Source organism: Myotis daubentonii, chromosome 15, assembly GCF_963259705.1.
Source record: "Myotis daubentonii chromosome 15, mMyoDau2.1, whole genome shotgun sequence".
NCBI classification, from domain to species: Eukaryota; Metazoa; Chordata; class Mammalia; order Chiroptera; family Vespertilionidae; genus Myotis; species Myotis daubentonii.
Genome location: NC_081854.1, coordinates 947,522 through 972,558, shown reverse-complemented (window position 1 = coordinate 972,558; position 25,037 = coordinate 947,522). Strand labels below are relative to the sequence as shown.

At 45.9% G+C, this 25,037-nt stretch overlaps 2 protein-coding genes and 2 pseudogenes across 2 annotated transcripts; all 4 read left to right on the top strand.

The window, feature by feature from the left end:
* On the top strand, positions 1-2,754 carry LOC132217219 (zinc finger protein OZF-like). Its single transcript, XM_059667301.1, has 2 exons — positions 1-30; positions 1,225-2,754. The coding sequence occupies exons 1-2, from the start codon at positions 1-3 to the stop codon at positions 2,710-2,712; spliced, it is 1,518 nt and encodes a 505-aa protein (XP_059523284.1). The 3' UTR covers positions 2,713-2,754.
* Positions 2,755-6,526: 3,772 nt separating this feature from the next.
* LOC132217218 (phosphoethanolamine/phosphocholine phosphatase-like) lies at positions 6,527-8,962 on the top strand (annotated as a pseudogene).
* Positions 8,963-16,275: 7,313 nt separating this feature from the next.
* LOC132217214 (gastrula zinc finger protein XlCGF64.1-like) lies at positions 16,276-17,891 on the top strand (the record flags this gene model as incomplete). Its single annotated transcript, XM_059667290.1, has 3 exons — positions 16,276-16,325; positions 16,487-17,232; positions 17,569-17,891. Coding segments are annotated over exons 1-3 (1,119 nt in total), but the record flags the coding sequence as incomplete, so codon positions are not given.
* A 5,577-nt stretch (positions 17,892-23,468) lies between these two features.
* On the top strand, positions 23,469-24,345 carry LOC132216462 (phosphoethanolamine/phosphocholine phosphatase-like; annotated as a pseudogene).
* Positions 24,346-25,037: the final 692 nt, after the last annotated feature.

Below are 25,037 nucleotides of genomic sequence, written 5' to 3'. Positions count from 1 at the left end.
ATGGCTTCCACTTCTACACCATTCATCCAGGTAAGGCGCTTTGTGACAGCCTGTGCCAGGTTATCATCTCTACTTACATGAACCGTAGCTGTACTTGTAACATCCTACATCAATTGTTGTTTGTAATATTTCCTTTCCTGAATACTATGGCATTCCGAATTACTCTGGGTTAGTGCTGGCTGCCTACCTCCCTTGTCTTTCATTAATACTCTGAATATTTAGGTTGTATGTATTTATGGAGTAGAAGGTGCATGGAGAAACCTGTATTTTGTGTCAGGGTGAACTGGCAAGATGGTCTCTGATGAGGCCTGATACTACTGAGTGGAAACTGGGGGTAAGTATCACATGAGGGATTCTTTCAGATCACACCAGGAACCCACTTGTGTTTGACCATCTTTAGGTGCAGATGCATTTGTCCACACCTTATTTCTACATTTTCTTTACCGTTATTGACATTTTGATGATTGATCATTTCATCTGTATCGTCATGTCTTTTGGCTATCTTCACCTTTGTCACTTTTTACATCACCTGTCCCTGGGCACTGCTCCCTGTGCTATATTCTCCTACATGGACCTGCACATGTGTTATGAGGTGCACATACATGCTTAAGTACTCCTAGAACCTCTGCTCTTGAATTTTATTAGGAATAAGACATAAGCAACCTTCTGCACAGCTTGCCCATGTCACCAGCACACAAGCCCTGCTGAACACTGTTAGCAGAAGAAGGAGCTGATGATCATGCTTCAATTCTATGTGGTGCTTGCCATTTTTGTGTCATATTCTTAGTGAGGCTTTCCTTGTTTTATGATATTCAGAGTTCCAGAACTTTACTGGAGCCTTTGATAAATCCTTCCAGCACATCTGTTATTTCCAGACAATTGCATGGAACGCATGTATGATGTGTAACATATTTTTGTAATGGAACTTCCCTTATCACCGTAGTCAACATCCATTTCCTCCTCATTTCTCTGCTTTTAGGTTGTTGTCATAAAACGGATGATGAGGAGGCCTGTTCTGAGCACAGTGTATCTGCAGAAGGAGCGTCACAGGTCAGGGTGTCTAAGACAGAGCCAGCAACCCAGAGGACCCATGTGTGTAAGCGGTGTTTCTCTGTGTTCAAAGACATTCTGCACCTGACTGAGTCACAAGCAGCGTACCTTGAGCAGAAAATCTTCAGGGACGCATGTGTGAGAGACTTTTGTTTCAGTGCAATCCCTCGTCAGCAACAGAGGGAAGCCAGTGGAGAGAAGCCCTGGAAGGAAGCTGTGGACAGGGCCTCGTTTGTGACCAGCTGCAGCTTCTACTTATCAGGGCTGCCTTCATCCAGTAATGAGGTTGGGGAAGACTTGCCAGCCACCTCAGAGCTTCTCCAGCTCCAGGCCCCTCTCGACACTGAGGAGCCACACAGTGGCAGTGAGATTTCCCAGAAATTTCTCAGTGGAAAAGGTCATAACCAGTGGGATCAATGTGAAAATGCAGCCAGCCATAACCAGAAAGTTGTTCAACAGAGCGTCTGTTCTGGAGAAGTGAACGATGAATGGAACAAATCCAGAAAAATTTTTAGAGGAATCTCTCACCTCATTCGACATACGAAAGTTCACAGTGGAGAAAAGCCATATGAGTGTAGTGATAGTGGGAAGGCCTTCGGATATAAGACTAACCTCAATCAATACCACAGACTTCACATTGGTGAAAAGCCCTATGTGTGTAGTGAGTGTGGGAAGTCATTTAGGTATACCTCTGTACTTAATCAGCACCATAGAGTTCACACTGGGGAAAAGCCATATGAGTGTAATGATTGTGGCAAGACTTTCAGTCATAGGTCCAACCTCACTGAACATCAGAGAGTTCACACTGGAGAAAAACCGTATGAGTGCAGTGAATGTGGGAAATCTTTTAAATGCCATGGTCACCTTTTTAAGCACAGGAGAATTCACACAGGAGAAAAACCTTATGAGTGCAGTGAATGTGGGAAATCTTTCAGGTGCCATAGTCACCTGTATACCCATAGGAGTATTCACACTGGAGAAAAGCCCTATGTGTGTCGTGAGTGTGGGAAGTCATTTAGGTATATCTCTGTTCTTAATCAGCACCAGAGAGTTCACACTGGGGAAAAGCCATATGAGTGTACTAATTGTGGCAAGACTTTCAGTCATAGGTCCAACCTCACTGAACACCAGAGAGTTCACACTGGAGAAAAACCTTATGAATGCAGTGAATGTGGGAAATCTTTTAGATGCCATGGTAACCTATTTGCCCACAGGAGAATTCACACTGGAGAAAAACCTTATGAGTGTAGTGAATGTGGACAGTCCTTCAGACATAGAAATACCCTTACTAAGCACCAGGGAGTTCACACTGGAGAAAAACCTTATGAGTGTACTGAATGTGCGCAGTCCTTCAGACATAGAAATACCCTTACTAAGCACCAGAGAGTTCACACTGGAGAAAAACCTTATGAGTGTAGTGAATGTGGGAAGTCCTTCAGACGAAGGCATTCCCTCACTGAACACCAGAGAATTCACACTGGAGAAAAACCTTATGAATGCAGTGAATGTGGGAAATTTTTTAGATGCCATAGTAACCTTTTTGCACACAAGAGAGTTCACACAGGAGAAAGGCCTCATGAGTGTATTGAATGTGGGAAATCTTTTAGCCAAAAATCTCACCTCCTTAGACACCTGATTGTTCACAATGGAGAAAAGCTTTAAATGTGCACCAAATACTTTCTTTTGCTCATTGACAATAACAACATTGAAAGGGTCTTTTTGATACCCATTGAACAGAACATGAACCCCTTTTATCACAACATTTACTCCGCTGGAATCCTCATAAAATTTCAAGTAGAAGCGATGCTTTAAATAACTGCATGGCACCTGCTAAGCTGCTTGGGCCTACTACCCGATTGAAATCACTGGGAGTATTTCTGGCTGAGGCGATTTCACCTCCACCACCTGGCTCACCTGAACAGGGTGCCTCAGTCACAACCCCTGCGTGGTCAGGGAAAAGGAATTCTGTGTTCTCACCTCGGCCTGAGCAAACTGTGATTACTCCTAGCCTTTGGCAGGATTTTCATTCCTCTCACTAGGAAATGGAGTTATTGAAGGTTCATCCACGCACCCATCCTCAGCTAAGAAGAGCTACCTCTCTCAGAGACATAGTGGCTCTCACCTTATGCTGTGATGAATTGCTTCAGGTTCCAATTCACCAACCTGCAAACCCATGGAATTTTCCAACACGTCTCTGGTTTATGATCTTTTTGTCCAGGTGCTTTTACTCATGTACTAGTACCTTTCATTTTGTTGGTCCTATTCATTGCCTGGATTGATTTGAAAGCACACTTGGCATCCGTCAGCTTGTACAGGGGAACAGACATATTGGGAATCCCCAACCTGCTGTGCTCCCGAAGGCAAAGCGTGGCTTCAGAAAATCAATTTGTCCCGTATTCACTTGTAATGCAGTGCTGCCCTAGACCTGGAAAGAAAGGCGGCATGACTTGGTGGTTCTCATTTGCAGCCTGGGGCCTCCTGTGATTGAGGTCTGAGGCCATCCTGAAGATGGGGGTGGGGGGCTTTGTTGTGCTTCTGTGAACAATGTGAATCATATTCTCTGTTCACAGTGTGTATTACATACTGTCAAGGTGCCCTGTGCCGTTATGAATGACACTTCATAGGCTGGTGTCGCTTGTGTTGAGACTCTGAGGGTTAGGTTAAACTACAACTGGGCCAGAATCCCTGTATTCATGGTGAGTGGGAAAGAGTGCAGTGAATTAAGTGAATCGCGCCTCTTCTGAACGTTACCCACAAATGACCAAGGACATTTGACTTGGGTGGTCATTGTACACAGGCGTCCTCAGTTCCTCCATTACTGTTTGCTGTGGCTAAAGTCATTTTTAGAGAAAATAATCTAAACGGCCTGTTTCCTCTTCTGGCCTCTCTAAGGTGTTCACCTCAAGGTTTGCTCAACAGGCAAGACCTCAAAGCTAGAGGAAGGGCAATCTTGTAGTCATTCCCAGGATGTGGCATTTGTGACCCAGTCAGCCTTCCTGTTGATTCTGATGGCCATAGTCTTCACTGCTTGCCAATATTTGCTGCTGCTGAGGCAAGGCTGGTGCTCCCAGGAAATTAGGAGAGAGATGGTAGAGCCCATATAGGGTTGTCATTTTAATTTTCTAACAAGACAGGGATATCGGGGCCTTTATTTGGAACCACATTTTGAGGTTTTATTTAGGTATGTTTGTACTATTTGGTGAGCTTGGACATAGGGATCAAGCTCTTAAATGGTCACATGTGACATACACTTATCTCTCACCCGTATACAGGTCAGGCAAAACCAGGCATACAGATGTGAATATGCAAAACACAGAGTTGACTCTCTATTTTTCTTAATAAGTATTTTACATATTTTAAAATATTTTTAATTACTTTTCACAAAGCGAGTAAGGGAGGGAGAGAGAGAGAGAGAGAGAGAGAGAGAGAGAGAGAGAGAGAGAGAAATGGTGATATTAGAAAGAAACATCAAGCAGCTGCCTCCTGCACGTCACCTACAGGGCATCCAGGCAGGCACGTGCCTTGAGCTGGAATGGAAACAGTGACCTTTTAGGGCAAGGGTTGGTGCTCAAACATCTGAGGTTCACTGGCCAGGAAAGAGTTTATTCTTGTTTTTTATTATTTTTAAATTATTGTAGTAATTTTCATGCCAACAGCTCTACACCTACTTGTGCCACACCCTGTAGTTACCTCCTGCCCTTTTGTAATCTCTCCTTCTGCCTTCCCAAGCCCTAAATGCAGTCATTGATTATCCTTCCTTTACCAGATTAGTTATTATTTTTTTAAGATTAGTTAATTTTTTCATAATTTCAGAAGCACTATAAGGGGTACACAAATATTGCTTTCCTTCATGCTACACAGTTATTTTGAGATTCGACACGAATGCTTATGTGAATAGTTAATTATTTTTTATGGCTGAGTCATACTGTGTTCTGTGAATAACCAGTTTACCTATTGATCTGTCTATGGTTTTAGTTCTTTCCAGGTTTGGGATATTAAAAATAAATCTGCTGGGAATAATCCCTTCAGTTCTTTATATAGAGGTATGTTTTACTTATCAAACTGATGCAGTGTAGGTGAATGTTTTACCTGTTAGTATATGCAGAACTGTGTTCTAAAATGGTCTCATTCCCTTTGGCTTTCCACCCACCCACAGTCATGAAATTTCTCATTTTTCCACAAACCTGCCAGCACATGTGATATTTAATCTTTTTAATAATAGGCCGAGAAATGAGTGTAGTGTTAACTTGCTTTGTTTTAATTCCATTTTCCTAACAAATTTTTTAAAAATTTTTCCCCCCAATAAATATTTATGGTGAACGTTTTTTCATGCAATTATTTACACTGTATTTGTCTTCTTTGTTGAAATGGCTGGTCAGCAGAGGAGTGCAAGAATCAAGTCAAAGATTTGAAATGCGAAGAAGCAAAAAACACACAACCGGAAAAGCAAAAATGAAAAAAGAATCCGAAAATACGAAGATAGTGTAAGGAGCCTCTGGGACAGCTTCAAGCATACCAACATCAGAATTATAGGGGTGCCAGAAGATGAGAGAGAGCAAGATATTGAAATCCTATTTGAAGAAAAAATGACAGAAAACTTCCCCCACCTGGTGAAAGAAATGGACTTACAGGTCCAGGAAGCGCAGAGAACCCCAAACAAAAGGAATCCAAAGAGGACCACACCAAGACACAGCATCTTTAAAATGCCAAGAGCAAAAGACAAAGAGAAAATCCTAAAAGCAGCAAGAGAAAGAAACTCAGTTACCTACAAGGGAATACCCATATGACTGTCAGCTGATTTCTCAACAGAAACTTTGCAGGCCAGAAGGGAATGGCAAGAAATATTCAAAGTGATGAATACCAAGAACCTACAACCAAGATTACTTTATCCAGCAAAGCTATCATTCAGAACTGAAGGTCAGATACAGAGCTTCACAGATAAGGAAAAGCTAAAGGAGTTCATCACCACCAAACCAGGATTATATGAAATGCTGAAAGGTATCCTTTAAGAAGAGGAAGAAGAAGAAAAAGGTAAAGATACAAATTATGAACAACAAACATGCATCTATCAACAAGTGAATCTAAGAATCAAGTGAACAAATAATCTGGTGATCATAATAGAATGAGGGACATAGAAAGGGAATGGACTGACTATTCTTGGTGGGGAGAGGGGTGTGAGAGATGCGGGAAGAGACTGGACAAAACTCGTGCACCTATGGATGAGGACAATGGGTGGGGAGTGAGGGAGGAGGGTGGGGCAGGAACTGGAAGGAGGGGAGTTATGGCGGGCAGAAAGAGGAACAAATGTAATAATCTGAACAATAAAGATTTAATTAAAAAAAACATGAGGAAAGAGGTGGACACAAGAACATAGTGTTGAGAGTAGCTTATCTTATCTTGCAATTTGAAAAGAAGGGCTTTGAATCAGAGGAGCTAACAATCTTGCAGTTTAATTACCAGCTGCATCTCATTGATTATGGACGGCTACAGCAAGGAAAAAGAAAGGCCCTTTTGCTGTCCTTACAGGTAGGAACTCTATCAATGATGAGATACGCACCCCTGTGGTTGTGCTGTACAAGACTCCATCCGTCATAGCAGCCTAAGGGAGATTCTCTGCTGAATTTGGAGAAGCAAGTTTCCATGTTGTGAGAGGGGAGCATGGCTTGGACCTGAAGGATACATTCCAAGGGCTGAGAATAGCTGCTGGCCAACAACCACCGGAAAACAGGGGCTTGGTTCTACACCCAAAAGAAATGGAATTCTGCCCTATCTGGTTTGGATCAGTGGATGGAGCATCAACTTGTGGACTGAAGGGTCCTGGGTTTGATCCTGAGCAAGGGCACATGCCCGTTGTGTGCTCCATCCCCAGTAAGAGGAGTGCAGGAAACAGCCAATCAATGATTCTCTCTCATCATTGATGTTTCTCATTCTCTTTCCCTCTCCCTTCCTCCCTGAAATCAACAAAAGCATTTAAAGAAAGAAACAGTTCTGTCAAACAAACACATACACACAAAAAACACATGAACTTAGAAATGAACCCTGAATTTTCCATGAGATGGTGGTCTCTGCCAACACTTTGAATTCAATCAGTATGACCCTGGGCAAAAGTCCCAAAGAGCCTATAGCTGAACTACTTCACTATGAAACTCATATAGTAAAGGTGTGTGTCCTAAGCTGCCATGTATGTCCAGCTGGTTACACCAAAATAGGAAACAAATGCCCTGTTCCTCATTCATGTTAGTCACCCCATGGGCATTGCTAGCCTTGTACCTAACTTCCACATTTCTTTGTTAAAAGTGAAACACATTTTAGAGTTATTGTATGGTCTCTTCTTTTTTCTAAGGAACACTGACGTCAAAACTGCCTACATGCTGCTCATACTGGTCTCCATGAGATCTCAAGAGTTTTTGCTTAACAATGATTTCCTCTGTGCCAGAAGCCGATCCACCCTTGCTGCTTGACACAGTCGCTGCAGGGAAGAAACATCTGCACAGCTTATGTTTCGAGGGACCTGGCGTATATGGCATGTTTGCTCCCCCTCTTAACACTATGTGTTTTAAACTGGACCACCTCCCAGAGAAAGGTTGTTTCCCCAGGTGAGGATTTTTCCCTGGAGTTAGGGAGGGAATAAAACCCCTTAACTAAGTGCCAGGCGGGTAATGAATCGCTTTAAATATGAAAAATCACCCTTAAGCTACATAATCTTTACTTGTGATAATCTCCTTCAGTTACTTCCTTGTAGCTTAATAAAACAATAGGTAACCTCGGAATGGAGATAAGAAACGCCCTAACCTTTGGAATAGAATTGATAGGATTAAAATCAACTGGTATAAATACAGATGCAACAAGACAAGAAACACAGAACTTGCCTGGAGATCCTGGCTACAGAACCTGGCTAGGCTGCTGGTCCTCTGAGGATAAATCCCAGCACTGTTAACTCAGAGGTGCCCAGGGTGCGGGCAGGGAGCTGGGGTAGGGGCCGCTGTGGCGTTGGGTGCTCCCCCGGCTTAACCAGCCTTGGGTCTTCCTCAGGTCTTGGCTGTGCTAGCGCCTCTGGCTGAGGCCTGCTAACCAGCCTCTCCCAGGTCTTCGCCTGCAGGGCCTGCTCTCGCTTGCTCCCTCCTCCGACTGCTTTTCCTCCCCCTGCTCCCAGGACGGCAGGATGGCTGTGCAGGGCACCCCGCGCTTCCTCCTGACCTTCGATTTTGACGAGACCATCGTGGACCAAGACAGCGACGACTCCATCCTGCGCACCGCGCCAGGCCAGCGGCTGCCAGAGAGCCTGCGCGCCACCTACCGCGAGGGCTGCTACAACGAGTACATGCAAAGGGTCTTCAGGTACCTGGGCGAGCAGGGTGTGCAGCCCCGGGACCTGCGTGCTGTCTACGAGGCCATCCCCCTGTCCCCGGGCATGGGCGACCTGCTGCAGTTTGTGGCCAACCAGGGAGCCTGCTTCGAGGTGATCGTCATCTCCGATGCCAACACCTTCGGCGTGGAGAGCGCGCTGCGCGCCGCCGGCCACCTGGGCCTGTTCCGCCGCATCCTCAGCAACCCGTCCGGGCCCGACGCGCGGGGGCTGCTGGCGCTGCGGCCCTTCCACTCCCACAGCTGCGCGCGGTGCCCCAGCAACATGTGCAAGCACAAGGTGCTCAGCGACTACCTGCGCGAGCGCGCCCAGGACGGCGTGCACTTCCAGCGCCTCTTCTACGTGGGCGACGGCGCCAATGACTTCTGCCCCCTGGGGCTGCTGGCCGGCGGCGACGTGGCCTTCCCGCGCCGCGGCTACCCCATGCACCGCCTGATCCAGGAAGCACAGAAGGCCGAGCCCAGCTCCTTCCCTGCCACCGTGGTGCCCTGGGACACCGCCCAGGAGGTGCGCCTCCATCTGCAGCAGGTGCTGAGGGTGTGCTGAGACAGCGGCCTGCAGGGGGTGCCCCGACCAGGAGTGACGAAGGAAGATCCGGAAAGACAATCTAGTCTTTGTTGTTCTTTTTTAAAAATTAAATCTTTAGTGTTCAGATTAAAAAAAAAATAAAATAGAAACTCTGGCCCTACCCAGTTTGGCTCAGTGGCTCGAGTATGGCCTGCGGACTGAAAGGTCCCGAGTTCATTTCCGGGCAAGGGCATGCACCTTGCTTGCGGGCACATCCCCAGTAGGCGGTGTGCAGGTGGCAGCTGATAGATGTTTCTCTCTCATTGATGTTTCCAACTCTCTATCTCTCTTCCTCTCTGTAAAATATCAATGAAATATATTTTATAAAATCATCATCATAATAAAAAAACCCTCTGAGGCCTGGAGTGGTTCCATTGTTTGACTGTCCTCCCACGTACACAAAGGTTGCAATTCCTGGTGAAGCCACAAGACAGGTTCCTGGCTGGATGCCCAGACGGTGGGTAAGGTTGTGGAGGAGGCTCCCCATCTGTATTTTTCTCTCTCCCTTTCATTTTCTCCCTCAAAGTAAAATTTAAAAAAAGGAATTATCGACATATCCACTTAGATTTGTGGTCTTCAGGAATAATTGACATAATTTTTACCTTAGGGAGCATTCTGAGCTTCATGGAGACTGAAGTAATATCTCCAAATCAGGGCTCCGTTGCAGACAACACTCCCCATAACCCTGCCACCAGCCACCAAAACCGAAGGTTGTCTTTTTCCGCAGCCATTCGGGGGCCCCAACCCCAATATGCTCAATAGCCTGGCAGTGACTGGGATCCTAATGCCACCTGCGCGGCCTGGAAAGTTCCTTACCCAAAGTGCAATGAGCCTAATGATGGCTGTGTTTAGCCAATGAAAGCCCAGGAGAGGCCCCTGAGCCTGGCGCTCATTGGTTTGGGCGTGACTCCCAGATTAATCCTCCAGGTGGACATTTTTACCTCCTCGTTCTATCGACTTAGAGGGCCCAGTGGGCAGCATCAGGACTAGGACAAGCCATCAGAGGCAGCGTTCCCGCTGTGCAGGCGGTGTCTGAGGCTTGTTGACCTGCAGCAGGTGGGATTGAGGTCTCCATGCTTCCCGGACTCCTCTCTGCTTACTGAGGTCAACTCAGCCTCACCCCACTTACCCTCCATCCTACCACGCTGTCAGGCCCTGCAGCTGGCATCCTAGCACCCAGAAGAGTGAGTAGCTTGTAGGGGACACAGCATGTGATGGGGCGAAAGCGGGTGATGGGCTGCAGTGCCACTCAGTCAGGCCGTGGGGGTGTGGCTGAGCTGTGAGGACTCTGGAAACCCAGGTCTGTTTTGTGTTTAAAGGCAACAAAGAAGATGAGGCACCGTTTTCTGTGAGGAGTTTTACTTTCATCCTCAGGACGCTGGGGCCCTGGGTGGTTGTGAACAGCAGAAGGACTTTGTCTGAGGTAGGGTTCTAAACATTTCCCCATACTGCTGATAAGAATCACACCTTAAAAGGGAGAGGATAGAAATATGGGACCAGAAGGAGGAGTCTTTCGAAAGATAAGGAACTTGGCAACAGTGTGCACTGAGGACCGACCCTGGGGAAATTCAGGCATCACCCAGTACCTGGGCTGGGCCAGGGCCCTGAGCAGCCTGAGCCCCTGTGTCTTGGGGTGGGTGCCAGGCCGACAACAGACCTTTAGTTCCTACAGGTTCCTGCAGGTGCAGGGCCGCTGAGGGGACTGGGCTGTGGGGCTGATGTCAGGGCGTCACACTCTTGTGGCCTCGAGGTCGTGGGGTCCTGGGGCTGTCCAGCCTCTGTTCCTGCCCTGGGACCTGGGGACATAAAAACAGACACAAATCCCCGAATCCTAAGTCCATGACTCGGGTTGGATGAAGTGGTCCATGTTTTTCTGGCAAACAGTGGAATGAGAAATGGGAGGTCCTTCCAGGCACAGGTTTCACATGTGGCAGAGGTTCAGAGTGAAGACAGCTGGTTCAGGAACCTGCAGGAATGCATTTCTCTTTGATGGGAACAGGTAAGAAGGGGAGAGGAGTCAGGTGTAGAGGAGCATTGTGACCACACGGTTGCCTGTTCTGCAGGGGATGGGGGCAATGGGAGATTTGGAGCAGTGGAGGCAGGTGATCTGACTCAGGTCTCATTAGAAGCCCTGTGGCTGCAGCAAGGAGAACAATATGGGAGACAGGGAGGTGGTGAGTTCGTCTGGGGGAGTGGGATGGTAACTGGCCCCTTATGGTAGCCCTGGAGATGGAAGACACTTGGATCTGGGATTAGTATTTTAGGTGTGGCCACCTGCATTTTCTAATTTTGAGTTTGAAAGAGAGGCAGGGTGGGGTAAGAGTCAGAGATGAGATGAAGGTTTGTATTTAGCATCTGGGGATTTGGAAGCACCATCATCTGGCATGAAGACATTCATAGTGGGAAGGTTCATATTCATTGCAGATAAACACAAACAAACACTTATTTTGGCCTGTTAGGGTATGAGATATTTCAGAGAGCAGTTAAAGAGCATCTGGAACTCAGAGGTGTTGTTCAAGATGAAGACGACTCAAAAGGAGTGAAGACCGCCTGGACCAGAGAGGTGTTGTAGATCCTCATTTTATTTTAATTCGAGGCCGTAGGTCCATGGAAAGAAGGTGAGTTTTGGTCTGGTGCATATTTACTTATTAAACACTCACCAGGAATATTCTTTGAGCCTTGGTGTGGCCACACTGAGTGCAACACCCCAGGATACTCGAAGGCTCACAATATTCCGGGTGAGTTTTTTTTTTTTTTTATCAGACTGACCTTCTGTAAAATTGTTTAATTTCTTTGAGACTCAATTTCCTCATTGGAAAAACATGACAAAAACACATATCTTATGCAATTGTTATAACATCTAATGAAATAATGTTGTGGGTAAAGAGACGCATATTGCCGGGGTCCAACCCCAGCAGGTCCAGGGGTCCCCAAAGGTGTGGACGGAGTCGGCGAAGAAGAAATGATACGGAGACAGCGTTCAGTTGATCAGCAGCCTAGCCAGGATCTCTAGCCAGGATCTCCAGCCAAGTTCTGGTCTGGATCTCCAGAGAGGTTCTGCTTAGGATCTCCAGCCAGGTTCTGTGTCCATGTTGTCTTGCTAGGTTCTCCAGCCAGGTTCTGTCTTGCCATATTTCTGTAGTCAGGTTCAGTCCAGGATCTTTTGCCATGTTCTCTCGCTAGGCCCCATCTCCAGGCTCTGAGGCCAGCCTCTGTCCAGGATCCCCTGCCATGCTCTCTCCAGCGAAGCTCCTCCGTCTCTAGAGAACGCTCCCGTAGGTTCCGTGCCTAGGCTCTGTCTCTCTTGGTCCTGTCTTCCAAGCCCTGTGTCCTTAGTTCTGTGTTCTGAGTTCTGTCCCGGGTGAGTGTTTAATAAGTAAATATGCACCAGCCCCATTCTCACCTTGTTTCCATCGACAGAGGGCAATGATCGGCAAACTCATTAGTCAATAGAGCCAAATATCAACAGTACTTCTTCAAAATAGACCCACCCAGGCCAAAAACTGACTTCTGCGAATGGGCCATGAAGTTTCAATCGCACTGTATGTGTGGGCCCGCACGTGGTATTTTGTGGAAGAGCCACACTCAAGGAGCCAAAGAGCCGCATGTGGCTCAAGAGCCATGGTTTGCCGACCACTGACCTAGGGCCTCCAATTAAAATCAAATGAAAATACATCCCTCATATCAGATATTTACATTATGATTAATACAGTAGCAAAATTACAGGTATGAAGTAGCAACCACAGTAATTTTATGCTTGGGGGTCACCACAACATGAGGAACTGTATGAAAGGGTCCTGGAATTAGGAAGGTTGAGATCCACTGGTGAAGGACATGAGTGGCCGTCTGTGAGACTCACTGGGTATGGGGTGAAGCTTAGGAATCCCTCCTTTAAAAAACTGCTGTTGGAACTACTCTGATATTCTAAGACCGTCTCTTATTCTGTAGGTCAAAACTTTTATTTTCAGACTGTAGAATAACTTTGTTTTTTGCTTGAGTAGAAAAGATAAACTTAATTGCCTGACCTTGAAAGCTAACAATCTAACTGATACACTGATATTGATGCCAGGTGTCTGTATAGATATGACACTCAAGGTTACAGGTGTCTGTATAGATATGACAGATGTTTCCTACATATGATATGTACTCAAGGTTACAAGCCGTCTACAAAAATAACTGACAAAAGGGCCTAAGAAAGATATAAAAAGAGAATCATTCCTCTTTTGGGTGTTCAGAACTTGACAGAGGTAATCTTATTGGAACCTGCACGCAATAAAGATGACTCCAAATTAATGGACTCATTAAGGCGTCTTGTCCAGCTTGCTGATTTTCGATACAACAGGGGTAGAGGGCTATCGGCCATGAGTGTTGAGTGGTGAGGGCTATGACTGGGGATGGGAGATCATGTGCAGCACTGGTGGAGGTGGGCTCTGGATATCTAAGACTTGATGTGGTTCTCAATAGGTGAGGTTGAAGAAAAACACATTTGGGTGGTGGGGGAGGTCTTCATAACAAGACTCAAGGCTCCTTCAATGAGTGTGGACTGTCAGAGTTGGTGTAGAGCAGTGATCGGGAACCTTTTGAGCTCGGCGTGTCAGCATTTTGAAAAACCCTAACTTAACTCTGGTGCCGTGTCACATATACAGATATTTTGATCTTTGCAACCTTAGTAAAAAAGATTTACATTTTTGATATTTATTTTATATATTTAAATGCCATTTAAGACAGAAAAATCAAACAAAAAAATGAGTTTGCGTGTCACCTCTGATATGCGTGTCATAGGTTCGCCATCAATGGTGTAGAACTTAATCCTGTTTGAACTTTCCAAGCAGTCACTAAACCACACATGCTGAGTAATGAGTAGGGAGTCAAGGAGATGACTATGGGGGCTGTGGTTGTGGGAGTGCAAGTGTGAGAGGGGTGTGGGAGAAGGAGTGATGTGTCCTTGGAGAGGGAGTGTGAATTCATGGCCACAGGACACTGGATGTTGCAATAAGGGTGAATGAGGAATGAGTCCATTTTTGGTGCTTACTGGCTGATATGATATAAGATGATATGAGGAATTTTACTGTAATTGTCTGAAAATAGGGGTGTTGTGGTGAGACCTGACAGGTGCAGAGCTGAGGTGTCACATATATGTACACCTCCTATGGTTTTTGAGGGCTGACACATTGATCAATGGGAACGAGATAGCATATATTGCTGTCAGCTGGGCTTGCATGTTTGCAGTGGAATGTGGAAGGGAAATAGAAAGAGAGAGAGAGAAACACATTACACAGGCTGTGAATTAGACATTTGGAGGAGAAGATGAGTAGGAAATACAGTGTTCTCACGAGGGCAAATTTATGTTGCCTTTGAAGATGTGCCCCTGGAAATGAAGCCGTGTGAGAGAAGTGTGGTTCAAAGAATTATGTTGAGCAGGTAGTGCAAGGTGATGGCCTCAACTGCATGGTATCAGAGCCAGATGGGTGAAGCACAAGGCCACGTTTTTTCATGTCTCTGAGGGAGATCTGGGTGATAACAAGATTATTGCCTGAGAAAATAAGTGATAAAGCATTCACATTTTCTTTATGGCCAACATCTCTCTCTTCCCTATGTTGGTGACACCCACTGTATCGACAAGAGGCAATGTGGCCTACATGTGAGGCCCCGAGCTCAGGTATCTACTCTCTGCTCAACTGCCTTTATTGTTGCGGGAAGACACAGTAACAGTAGGAATGTAAGGAGAGAGTGATTTTGATGGGCCAAACGCCTGGTTCTTGTCTGATGAAGTGTAGAGGGAGATTACGGATGTGGAGGGTGGGAAGTATGAAGAACTTGAAATCCTAGGAGAAAAGCTAATCGTGGATTGAACTGTCCCCATTATGACAGAATATGAACTTTGAGGACGTGGCTGTTGTCTTCTCTGAGGAGGAGTGGGGGATCCTTGATGAGGCTCAGAGACTTCTCTACTGCAATGTGATGCTGGAAGTGTTTGCACTCGTCTCATCTGCAGGTAAGACCTTCATGTTTGTCCCAATGTCCTGAGGTGATGTCTACTCTTCCTTTATTCTCAAAGCATAGCTCTCACAGCCACACCATGGCCTCTACTAACATCGCCCACTGTCCTTTCAAATGTGCTGTGGCTGCCAGGGGCGAGCTGTGTGGGGAGTCCTGAGCTCTGGACTCCCCAAGATTCGTTACACCCACTGCCTCAGAAAATGCAATTAGTTTCTGGCAGTCAGGAGTCTTGCAATGAGCTTAATGGGACCCACTTTGAACTTTCTCTTCCTGGGAAGGTGACTCTGTCCTCATGTCTTCCACTTCTATACCATTCATCCAGGTAAGGCGCTTTGTGACAGCCTGTGCCAGGTTATCATCTCTACTTACATGAACCGTAGCTGTACTTGTAACATCCTACATCAATTGTTGTTTGTAATATTTCCTTCCCTGAATACTATGGCATTCCGAATTGCTCTGGGTTAGTGCTGGCTGCTTACCTCCCTTGTATTTCATTAATACTCTGAATATTTAGGTTGTATGTATTTATAGAGTAGAAGGTGCATGGAGAAACCTGTATTTTGTCTCAGGGTGAACTGGCAAGATGGTCTCTGATGAGGCCTGATCCTACTGAGTGGAAACTGGGGGAAAGTTTCACATGAGGGCTTTGTTCAGATCACACCAGGAACCCGCTTGTGTTTGACCATCTTTAGGTGCAGATGCGTTTGTCCACACCTTATTTCTACATTTTCTTTACCATTATTCACATTTTGATGACTGATCATTTCATCTGTATCATCATGTCTTTTGGCTATCTTCACCCTTGTCACTTTTTACATCACCTGTCCCTGGGCACTGCTCCCTGTGCTATATTCTCCTACATGGACCTGCACATGTGGTATGAGGTGCACATACATGCTTAAGTAGTCCTAGAACCTCTGCTCTTGAATTTTATTAGGAATAAGACATAAGCAACCTTCTGTACAAATTGCCCATGTCACCAGCACACAAGCCCTGCTGAACACTGTTAGCAGAAGAAGGAGCTGATGATCATGCTTCAATTCTATGTGGTGCTTGCCATTTTTGTGTCATATTCTTGGTGAGGCTTTCCTTGTTTTATGATATTCAGAGTTCCAGAACTTTACTGGAGCCTTTGATAAATCCTTCCAGCACATCTGTTATTTTCAGACAATTTCATGGAACACATGTATGATGTGTAACCTATTTTTGTAATGGAACTTTCCTCATCACCGTAGTCCACATCCATTTCCTCCTCATTTCTCTGTTTTCAGGTTGTTGTCATAAAACGGATGATGAAGAGGCCTGTTCTGAGCAAAGTGTTTCTGCACAAGGAGAGTCACAGGTCAGGGCGTCTAAGACAGAGCCAGCAACCCAGAGGACCCATGTGTGTAAGCGGTGTTTCTCTGTGTTCAAAGACATTCTGCACCTGACTGAGTCACAGGCAGCATACCTTGAGCAGAAAGCCTTCTTCAATGACACCCGTGTGAGAGACTTCTGTTTCAGTGCAATCCCTCGCCATCAACAGAGGGAAGACAGTAAAAAGAAGAAGCACTGGAAAGAAGCTGTGGACAGGGCCTCGTTTGGGACCAGGTGCAGCTTCTACTTATCAGAGCTGCCCTTATCCAGTCGGGAGGTTGGGGAAGACTTGCCAGCCACCTCAGAGCTTCTCCAGCCCCAGGCCCCTCTCAACACTGAGGAGCCACACAGTGGCAGTGAGATTTCCCAGAACCTTCTTACTGGAAAACGTCACAAACAGTGGGGTCAATGTGGAAATGCTGCCAGCCACAACCAGAAAGTTGTTCAACAGAGCGTCTGCAAGGGAGAAGTGAATTATGCAAGTAACAAATCTGAAAAAAATTTTAGAGGAATCTCTAGGTTCATTCGACATAAGAAAGTTCACAGTGGGGAAAAGCCGTATGAGTGTAGTGATAGTGCGAAGGCCTTCGGATATAAGTTTAACCTGAATCAACACCAGAGACTTCACACTGGAGAAAAGCCCTATGTGTGTAGTGAGTGTGGGAAGTCCTTTAGGTATATCTCTGTTCTTAATCGGCACCAGAGAGTTCACACTGGGGAAAAGCCATATGAGTGTACTGATTGTGGCAAGACTTTCAGTCATAGGTCCAACCTCACTGTACACCAGAGAGGTCACACTGGAGAAAAACCAAAAGAGTGCCATGAATGTGGGCAGTCCTTTAGACAAAGTTGTACCCTTACTAAGCACCAGAGAGTTCACACTGGAGAAAAACATTATGAGTGCAGTGAATGTGGGAAGTCCTTTAGACAAAGATGTACCCTCACTGAACACCAGAGAGTTCACACTGAAGAAAAACCGTATGTGTGTGGTGAATGTGGGCAGTCCTTCAGACGAAGGCGTGCCCTCACTGAACACCAGAGAGTTCACACTGGAGAAAAGCCTTATGAGTGCCGTGAATGTGGGCAGTCCTTTAGATTAAGGTGTACCCTCACTAACCACCAGAGAGTTCACACTGGAGAAAAACCTTTTAAGTGCCATGAATGTCGTAAGTCCTTTAGACAAAGATGTACCCTCACTGAACACAAGAGAGTTCACACTGAAAAAAAACCGTATGTGTGTGGTGAATGTGGGAAGTCCTTCAGACAAAGGCGTGCCCTCACTGAACACCAGAGAGTTCACACTGGAGAAAAGCCTTATGAGTGCCATGAATGTGGGCAATCCTTTATATTAAGGTGTAACCTTACTAACCACCAGAAAGTTCACACTGGAGAAAAACCTTTTAAGTGCTATGAATGTGGGAAGTCCTTTAGACAAAGATTTACCCTTACTGAACACCAGAGAGTTCACACTGGAGAAAAACCTTATGAGTGCAGTGAATGTGGGCAGTCCTTCAGACGAAGGCGTGCCCTCACCGAACATCAGAGAATTCACACTGGAGAAAAACCTTATGAATGCAGTGAATGTGGGAAATCTTTTAGATGCCATGGTACCCTTTTTAACCACAAGAGCATTCACACAGGAGAAAGGGCTCATGAGTGTAGTGAATGTGGGAAAACTTTTAGTCGAAAATCTCACCTCCTTAGACACCTGAATGTTCACAATGGAGAAAAGCTTTGAATGTGCACCGAATACTTGCTTTTTCTCTTTGACAATAACAACGCTGAAGGGGACCCTTTGATACCCATTGAACAGAACATAAACCCCTTTTATCACAACATGCACTCGGCTAGATTCCTCATTAAATTTCAAGTAGAAGTGATGCTTTAGATAACTGCATGGCACTTGCTAAGCTGCTCGGGCCTACTACCCGATTGAGATCAGTGGGAGTATTTCTGGCTGAGGCTATTTCACCTCCACCGCCTGGCTCACCTGAACAGGGTGCCTCAGTCACAACCCCTGCGTGGTCAGGGAAAAGGAATTCTGTGTTCTCACCTCGGCCTGAGCAAACTGTGATTACTCCTAGCGTTTGGCAGGATCTTCATTCCTCTGACTAGGAAATGGAGTTATTGAGGGTTCATCCAGCGCACCCATCCTCAGCTAAGTGCCACCTCTCTCACGAGATCACCTTATGCTGTGATGAATTGTTTCAGTTTCCAGTTCACCAACCTGCAAACCCATTTTATTTTCTAACACATCTCTGGTTTCTGATCTTTTTATCCAGGTGCTTTTACTCATGTACTAGTACCTTTCATTTTGTTGGTCCTATTCATTGCCTGGCTTGATTTGAAAGCACTCTTGGCATCCGTCAGCTTGTACAGGGGAACAGACATTGTGGGAATCCCCAACCTGCTGTGCTCCCGAAGGCAAAGCGTGGAGTCAGAAAATCACTTTGTCCCGTATTCACTTGTAATGCAGTGCTGCCCTAGACCTGGAAAGAAAGGCGGCATGACTTGGTGGTTCTCATTTGCAGCCTGATGCCTCCTGTGATTGAGGTCTGAGGTCATCCTGAAGATGGGGGTGGGGGGCTTTGTTGTCCTTCTGTGAACAATGTGAATGCTATTCTCTGTTTACAGTGTGTATTACATACTGTCAAGGTGCCCTGCGCCGTTATGAATGTCATTTCATAGGCTGGTGTCGCTTGTATTGAGACTCTGAGGGTTAGGTTAAACTACAACTGGGCCAGAATCCCTGTATTCATGGTGAGTGGGAAAGAGTGCAGTGAATTAAGTGAATCGCGCCTCTTCTGAACGTTACCCACAAATGACCAAGGACGTGTGACTTGTGTGGTCATTGTACACAGGCGTCCTCAGTTCTTCCATCACTGTTTGCTGTGGCTAAAGTCATTTTTAGAGAAAATAATCTAAAGGGTCTGTTTCCTCTTCTGGCCTCTCTAAGGTGTTCACCTCAAGGTTTGCTCAACAGGCCAGACCTCAAAGCTAGAGGAAGGGCAATCTTGTAGTCATTCCCAGGATGTGGCATTTGTGACCCAGTCAGCATTCCTGTTGATTCTGATGGCCATAGTCTTCACTTCTTGCCAATATTTGCTGCCACTGAGGCAAGGCTGGTGCTCCCAGGAAATTAGGAGAGAGATGGTAGAGCCCATATAGGGTTGTCATTTTAATTTTCTAACAAGACAGAGATATCGGGGCCTTCATTTGGAAGCACATTTTGAGGTTTTATTTAGGTATGTTTGTACTATTTGGTGAGCTTGGACATAGGGATCAAGCTCTAAAATGGTCACATGTGACATAAACTTATCTCTCACCCATGTACAGGTTCGGGCAAAACCAGGCATACAGATGTGAATATGCAAATCACAGAGTTGACTCTCCATTTTTCTAAATAAGTATTTTACATATTTTAAAATATTTTTAATGACTTTTCACAAAGCGAGTAAGGGAGAGAGAGAGAGACAGAGAGAGAGAGAGAGAGACAGAGAGAGGGGGGGGAGAGAGAGAGAAATGGTGATATTAGAAAGAAACATCAAGCAGCTGCCTCCCGCACGTCACCTACAGGGCATCCAGGCAGGCACGTGCCTTGAGCTGGAATGGAAACAGTGACCTTTTAGGGCAAGGGATGGTGCTCAAATATCTGAGCTTCACTGGCCAGGGAAGAGTTTATTCTTGTTTTTTATTATTTTTAAATTATTGTAGTAATTTTCATGCCAACAGCTCTACACCTACTTGTGCCACACCCTGTAGTTACCTCCTGCCCTTTTGTAATCTCTCCTTCTGCCTTCCCCAGCCCTAAATGCAGTCATTGATTATCCTTCCTTTACCAGATTAGTTATTATTTTTTTAAGATTAGTTAATATTTTTCATAATTTCAGAAGCACTATAAGGGGTACACAAATATTGCTTTCCTTCATGCTACACAGTTATTTTGAGATTCGACACGAATGCTTATGTGAATAGTTAATTATTTTTTATGGCTGAGTCATACTGTGTTCTGTGAATAACCAGTTTACCTATTGATCTGTCTATGGTTTTAGTTCTTTCCAGGTTTGGGATATTAAAAATAAATCTGCTGGGAATAATCCCTTCAGTTCTTTATATAGAGGTATGTTTTACTTATCAAACTGATGCAGTGTAGGTGAATGTTTTACCTGTTAGTATATGCAGAACTGTGTTCTAAAATGGTCTCATTCCCTTTGGCTTTCCACCCACCCACAGTCATGAAATTTCTCCTTTTTCCACAAACCTGCCAGCACATGTGATGTTTAATCTTTTTAATAATAGGCCGAGAAATGAGTGTAGTGTTAACTTGCTTTGTTTTAATTCCATTTTCCTAACAAATTTTTTAAAAATTTTTTCCCCCCAATAAATATTTATGGTGAACGTTTTTTCATGCAATTATTTACACTGTATTTGTCTTCTTTGTTGAAATGGCTGGTCAGCAGAGGAGCGCAAGAATCAAGTCAAAGATTTGAAATGCGAAGAAGCAAAAAACACCCAACCGGAAAATCAAAATGAAAAAAGAATCCGAAAATACGAAGATAGTGTAAGGAGCCTCTGGGACAGCTTCAAGCGTACCAACATCAGAATTATAGGGGTGCCAGAAGATGAGAGAGAGCAAGATATTGAAATCCTATTTGAAGAAAAAATGACAGAAAACTTCCCCCACCTGGTGAAAGAAATAGACTTACAGGTCCAGGAAGCGCAGAGAACCCCAAACAAAAGGAATCCAAAGAGGACCACACCAAGACACATCATCATTAAAATGCCAAGAGCAAAAGACAAAGAGAAAATCCTAAAAGCAGCAAGAGAAAGAAACTCAGTTACCTACAAGGGAATACCCATATGACTGTCAGCTGATTTCTCAACAGAAACTTTGCAGGCCAGAAGGGAATGGCAAGAAATATTCAAAGTGATGAATACCAAGAACCTACAACCAAGATTACTTTATCCAGCAAAGCTATCATTCAGAACGGAAGGTCAGATACAGAGCTTCACAGATAAGGAAAAGCTAAAGGAGTTCATCACCACCAAACCAGGATTATATGAAATGCTGAAAGGTATCCTTTAAGAAGAGGAAGAAGAAGAAAAAGGTAAAGATACAAATTATGAACAACAAACATGCATCTATCAACAAGTGAATCTAAGAATCAAGTGAACAAATAATCTGGTGATCATAATAGAATGAGGGACATAGAAAGGGAATGGACTGACTATTCTTGGTGGGGAGAGGGGTGTGAGAGATGCGGGAAGAGACTGGACAAAACTCGTGCACCTATGGATGAGGACAATGGGTGGGGAGTGAGGGAGGAGGGTGGGGCAGGAACTGGAAGGAGGGGAGTTATGGCGGGCAGAAAGAGGAACAAATGTAATAATCTGAACAATAAAGATTTAATTTAAAAAAAACATGAGGAAAGAGGTGGACACAAGAACATAGTGTTGAGAGTAGCTTATCTTATCTTGCAATTTGAAAAGAAGGGCTTTGAATCAGAGGAGCTAACAATCTTGCAGTTTAATTACCAGCTGCATCTCATTGATTATGGATGGCTACAGCAAGGAAAAAGAAAGGCCCTTTTGCTGTCCTTACAGGTAGGATCTCTATCAATGATGAGATACGCACCCCTGTGGTCCTGTTGTACAAGACTCCATCCGTCATAGCAGCCTAAGGGAGATTCTCTGCTGAATTTGGAGAAGCAAGTTTCCATGTGGTGAGAGGGGAGCATGGCTTGGACCTGAAGGATACATTCCAAGGGCTGAGAATAGCTGCTGGCCAACAACCACCGGAAAACAGGGGCTTGGTTCTACACCCAAAAGAAATGGAATTCTGCCCTATCTGGTTTGGATCAGTGGATGGAGCATCAACTTGTGGACTGAAGGGTCCTGGGTTTGATCCTGATCCAGGGCACATGCCCGTTGTGGGCTCCATCCCCAGTAAGAGGAGTGCAGGAAACAGCCAATCAATGATTCTCTCTCATCATTGATGTTCCTCACTCTCTTTCCCTCTCCCTTCCTCTCTGAAATCAATAAAAGCATTTAAAAAAAGAAACAGTTCTGTCAAACAAACACATACACACAAAAAACACATGAACTTAGAAATGAACCCTGAATTTTCCATGAGATGGTGGTCTCTGCCAACACTTTGAATTCAATCAGTATGACCCTGGGCAAAAGTCCCAAAGAGCCTATAGCTGAACTACTTCACTATGAAACTCATATAGTAAAGGTGTGTGTCCTAAGCTGCCATGTATGTCTAGCTGGTTACACCAAAATAGGAAACAAGTGCACTGTTCCTCATTCATGTTAGTCACCCCATGGGCATTGCTAGCCTTGTACCTAACTTCCACATTTCTTTGTTAAAAGTGAAACACATTTTAGGGTTATTGTATGGTCTCTTCTTTTTTCTAAGGAACACTGACGTCAAAACTGCCTACATGCTGCTCATACTGGTCTCCATGAGATCTCAAGAGTTTTTGCTTAACAATGATTTCCTCTGTGCCAGAAGCCAATCCACCCTTGCTGCTTGACACAGTCGCTGCAGGGAAGAAACATCTGCACAGCTTATGTTTCGAGGGACCTGGCGTATATGGCATGTTTGCTCCCCCTCTTAACACTATGTGTTTTAAACTGGACCACCTCCCAGAGAAAGGTTGTTTCCCCAGGTGAGGATTTTTCCCTGGAGTTAGGGAGGGAATAAAACCCCTTAACTAAGTGCCAGGGGGGTAATGAATCGCTTTAAATATGAAAAATCACCCTTAAGCTACATAATCTTTACTTGTGATAATCTCCTTCAGTTACTTCCTTGTAGCTTAATAAAACAATAGGGTAACCTTGGAATGGAGATAAGAAACGCCCTAACCTTTGGAATAGAATTGACAGGATTAAAATCAACTGGTATAAAAACAGATGTAACAAGACAAGAAACACAGAACTTGTCTGGAGATCCTGGCTACAGAACCTGGCTAGGCTGCTGGTGCTCTGAGGATAAATCCCAGCACTGTTAACTCAGAGGTGCTCAGGGTGCGGGCAGGGAGCTGGGGTAGGAGCCGGGGTAGGAGCCGCTGCGGCGTTGGGTGCTCCCCGGCTTAACCAGCCTTGGGTCCTCCTCGGGTCTTGGATGTGCTAGCGCCTCTGGCTGAGGCCTGCTAACCAGCCTCTCCCAGGTCTTCGCCTGCAGGGCCTGCTCTCGCTTGCTCCCTCCTCCGACTGCTCTTCCTCCCCCTGCTCCCAGGACCGCAGGATGGCTGTGCAGGGCACCCCGCGCTTCCTCCTGACCTTCGATTTTGACGAGACCATCGTGGACCAAGACAGCGACGACTCCATCCTGCGCACCGCGCCAGGCCAGCGGCTGCCAGAGAGCCTGCGCGCCACCTACCGCGAGGGCTGCTACAACGAGTACATGCAAAGGGTGTTCCAGTACCTGGGCGAGCAGGGTGTGCAGCCGCGGGACCTGCGTGCTGTCTACGAGGCCATCCCCCTGTCCCCGGGCATGGGCGACCTGCTGCAGTTTGTGGCCAACCAGGGAGCCTGCTTCGAGGTGATCGTCATCTCGGATGCCAACACCTTCGGCGTGGAGAGCGCGCTGCGCGCCGCCGGCCACCTGGGCCTGTTCCGCCGCATCCTCAGCAACCCGTCCGGGCCCGACGCGCGGGGGCTGCTGGCGCTGCGGCCCTTCCACTCCCACAGCTGCGCGCGGTGCCCCAGCAACATGTGCAAGCACAAGGTGCTCAGCGACTACCTGCGCGAGCGCGCCCAGGACGGCGTGCACTTCCAGCGCCTCTTCTACGTGGGCGACGGCGCCAATGACTTCTGCCCCCTGGGGCTGCTGGCCGGCGGCGACGTGGCCTTCCCGCGCCGCGGCTACCCCATGCACCGCCTGATCCAGGAAGCACAGAAGGCCGAGCCCAGCTCCTTCCCTGCCACCGTGGTGCCCTGGGACACCGCCCAGGAGGTGCGCCTCCATCTGCAGCAGGTGCTGAGGGTGTGCTGAGACAGCGGCCTGCAGGGGCTGCCCCGACCAGGAGTGAGGAAGGAAGATCCGGAAAGACAATCTAGTCTTTGTTGTTCTTTTTTAAAAATTAAATCTTTAGTGTTCAGATTTTTTAAAAAAATAAAATAGAAACTCTGGCCCTACCCAGTTTGGCTCAGTGGCTAGAGTATGGCCTGCGGACTGAAAGGTACGAGTTCATTTCCGGTCAAGGGCATGCACCTTGCTTGCGGGCACATCCCCAGTAGGCGGTGTGCAGGTGGCAGCTGATAGATGTTTATCTCTCATTGATGTTTCGAACCCTCTATCCATCTTCCTTCCTCTCTGTAAAAAATCAATAAAATACATTTTATAAAATGATAATAAAAAAAAAGAACTCTGAGGCCTGAAGTGGTTCCGTTGTTTGATTGTCCTCCCACGTACACAAAGGTTGCCATTTCTGGTGAAGCCACAAGACAGGTTCCTGGCTGGATGCCCAGACGGTGGGTAAGGGTGGGGAGGAGGCACCCCACCTGTGTTTTTCTCTCTCTCCCTCTCATTTTCTCTCTTAAAATAAAATTTAAAAAGAGTAACTATCTACATATCCATTTAGATTTGTGGTCTTCAGGAATAATTAATATAATTTTCACCTCAGGGAGCATTCTGAGCTCCATGGAGTCTGAAATAATATCTCCAAATCAGGGCTCCGTTGCAGACAAC

Coding starts and splice junctions, on each gene's coding strand:
- LOC132217219 (XM_059667301.1), top strand. CDS start 1: ATGGCTTCCACTTCTACACCATTCATCCAG. Junction 31..1,224: donor CTTCTACACCATTCATCCAG/GTAAGGCGCTTT, acceptor ATCCCTCGTCAG/CAACAGAGGGAAGCCAGTGG.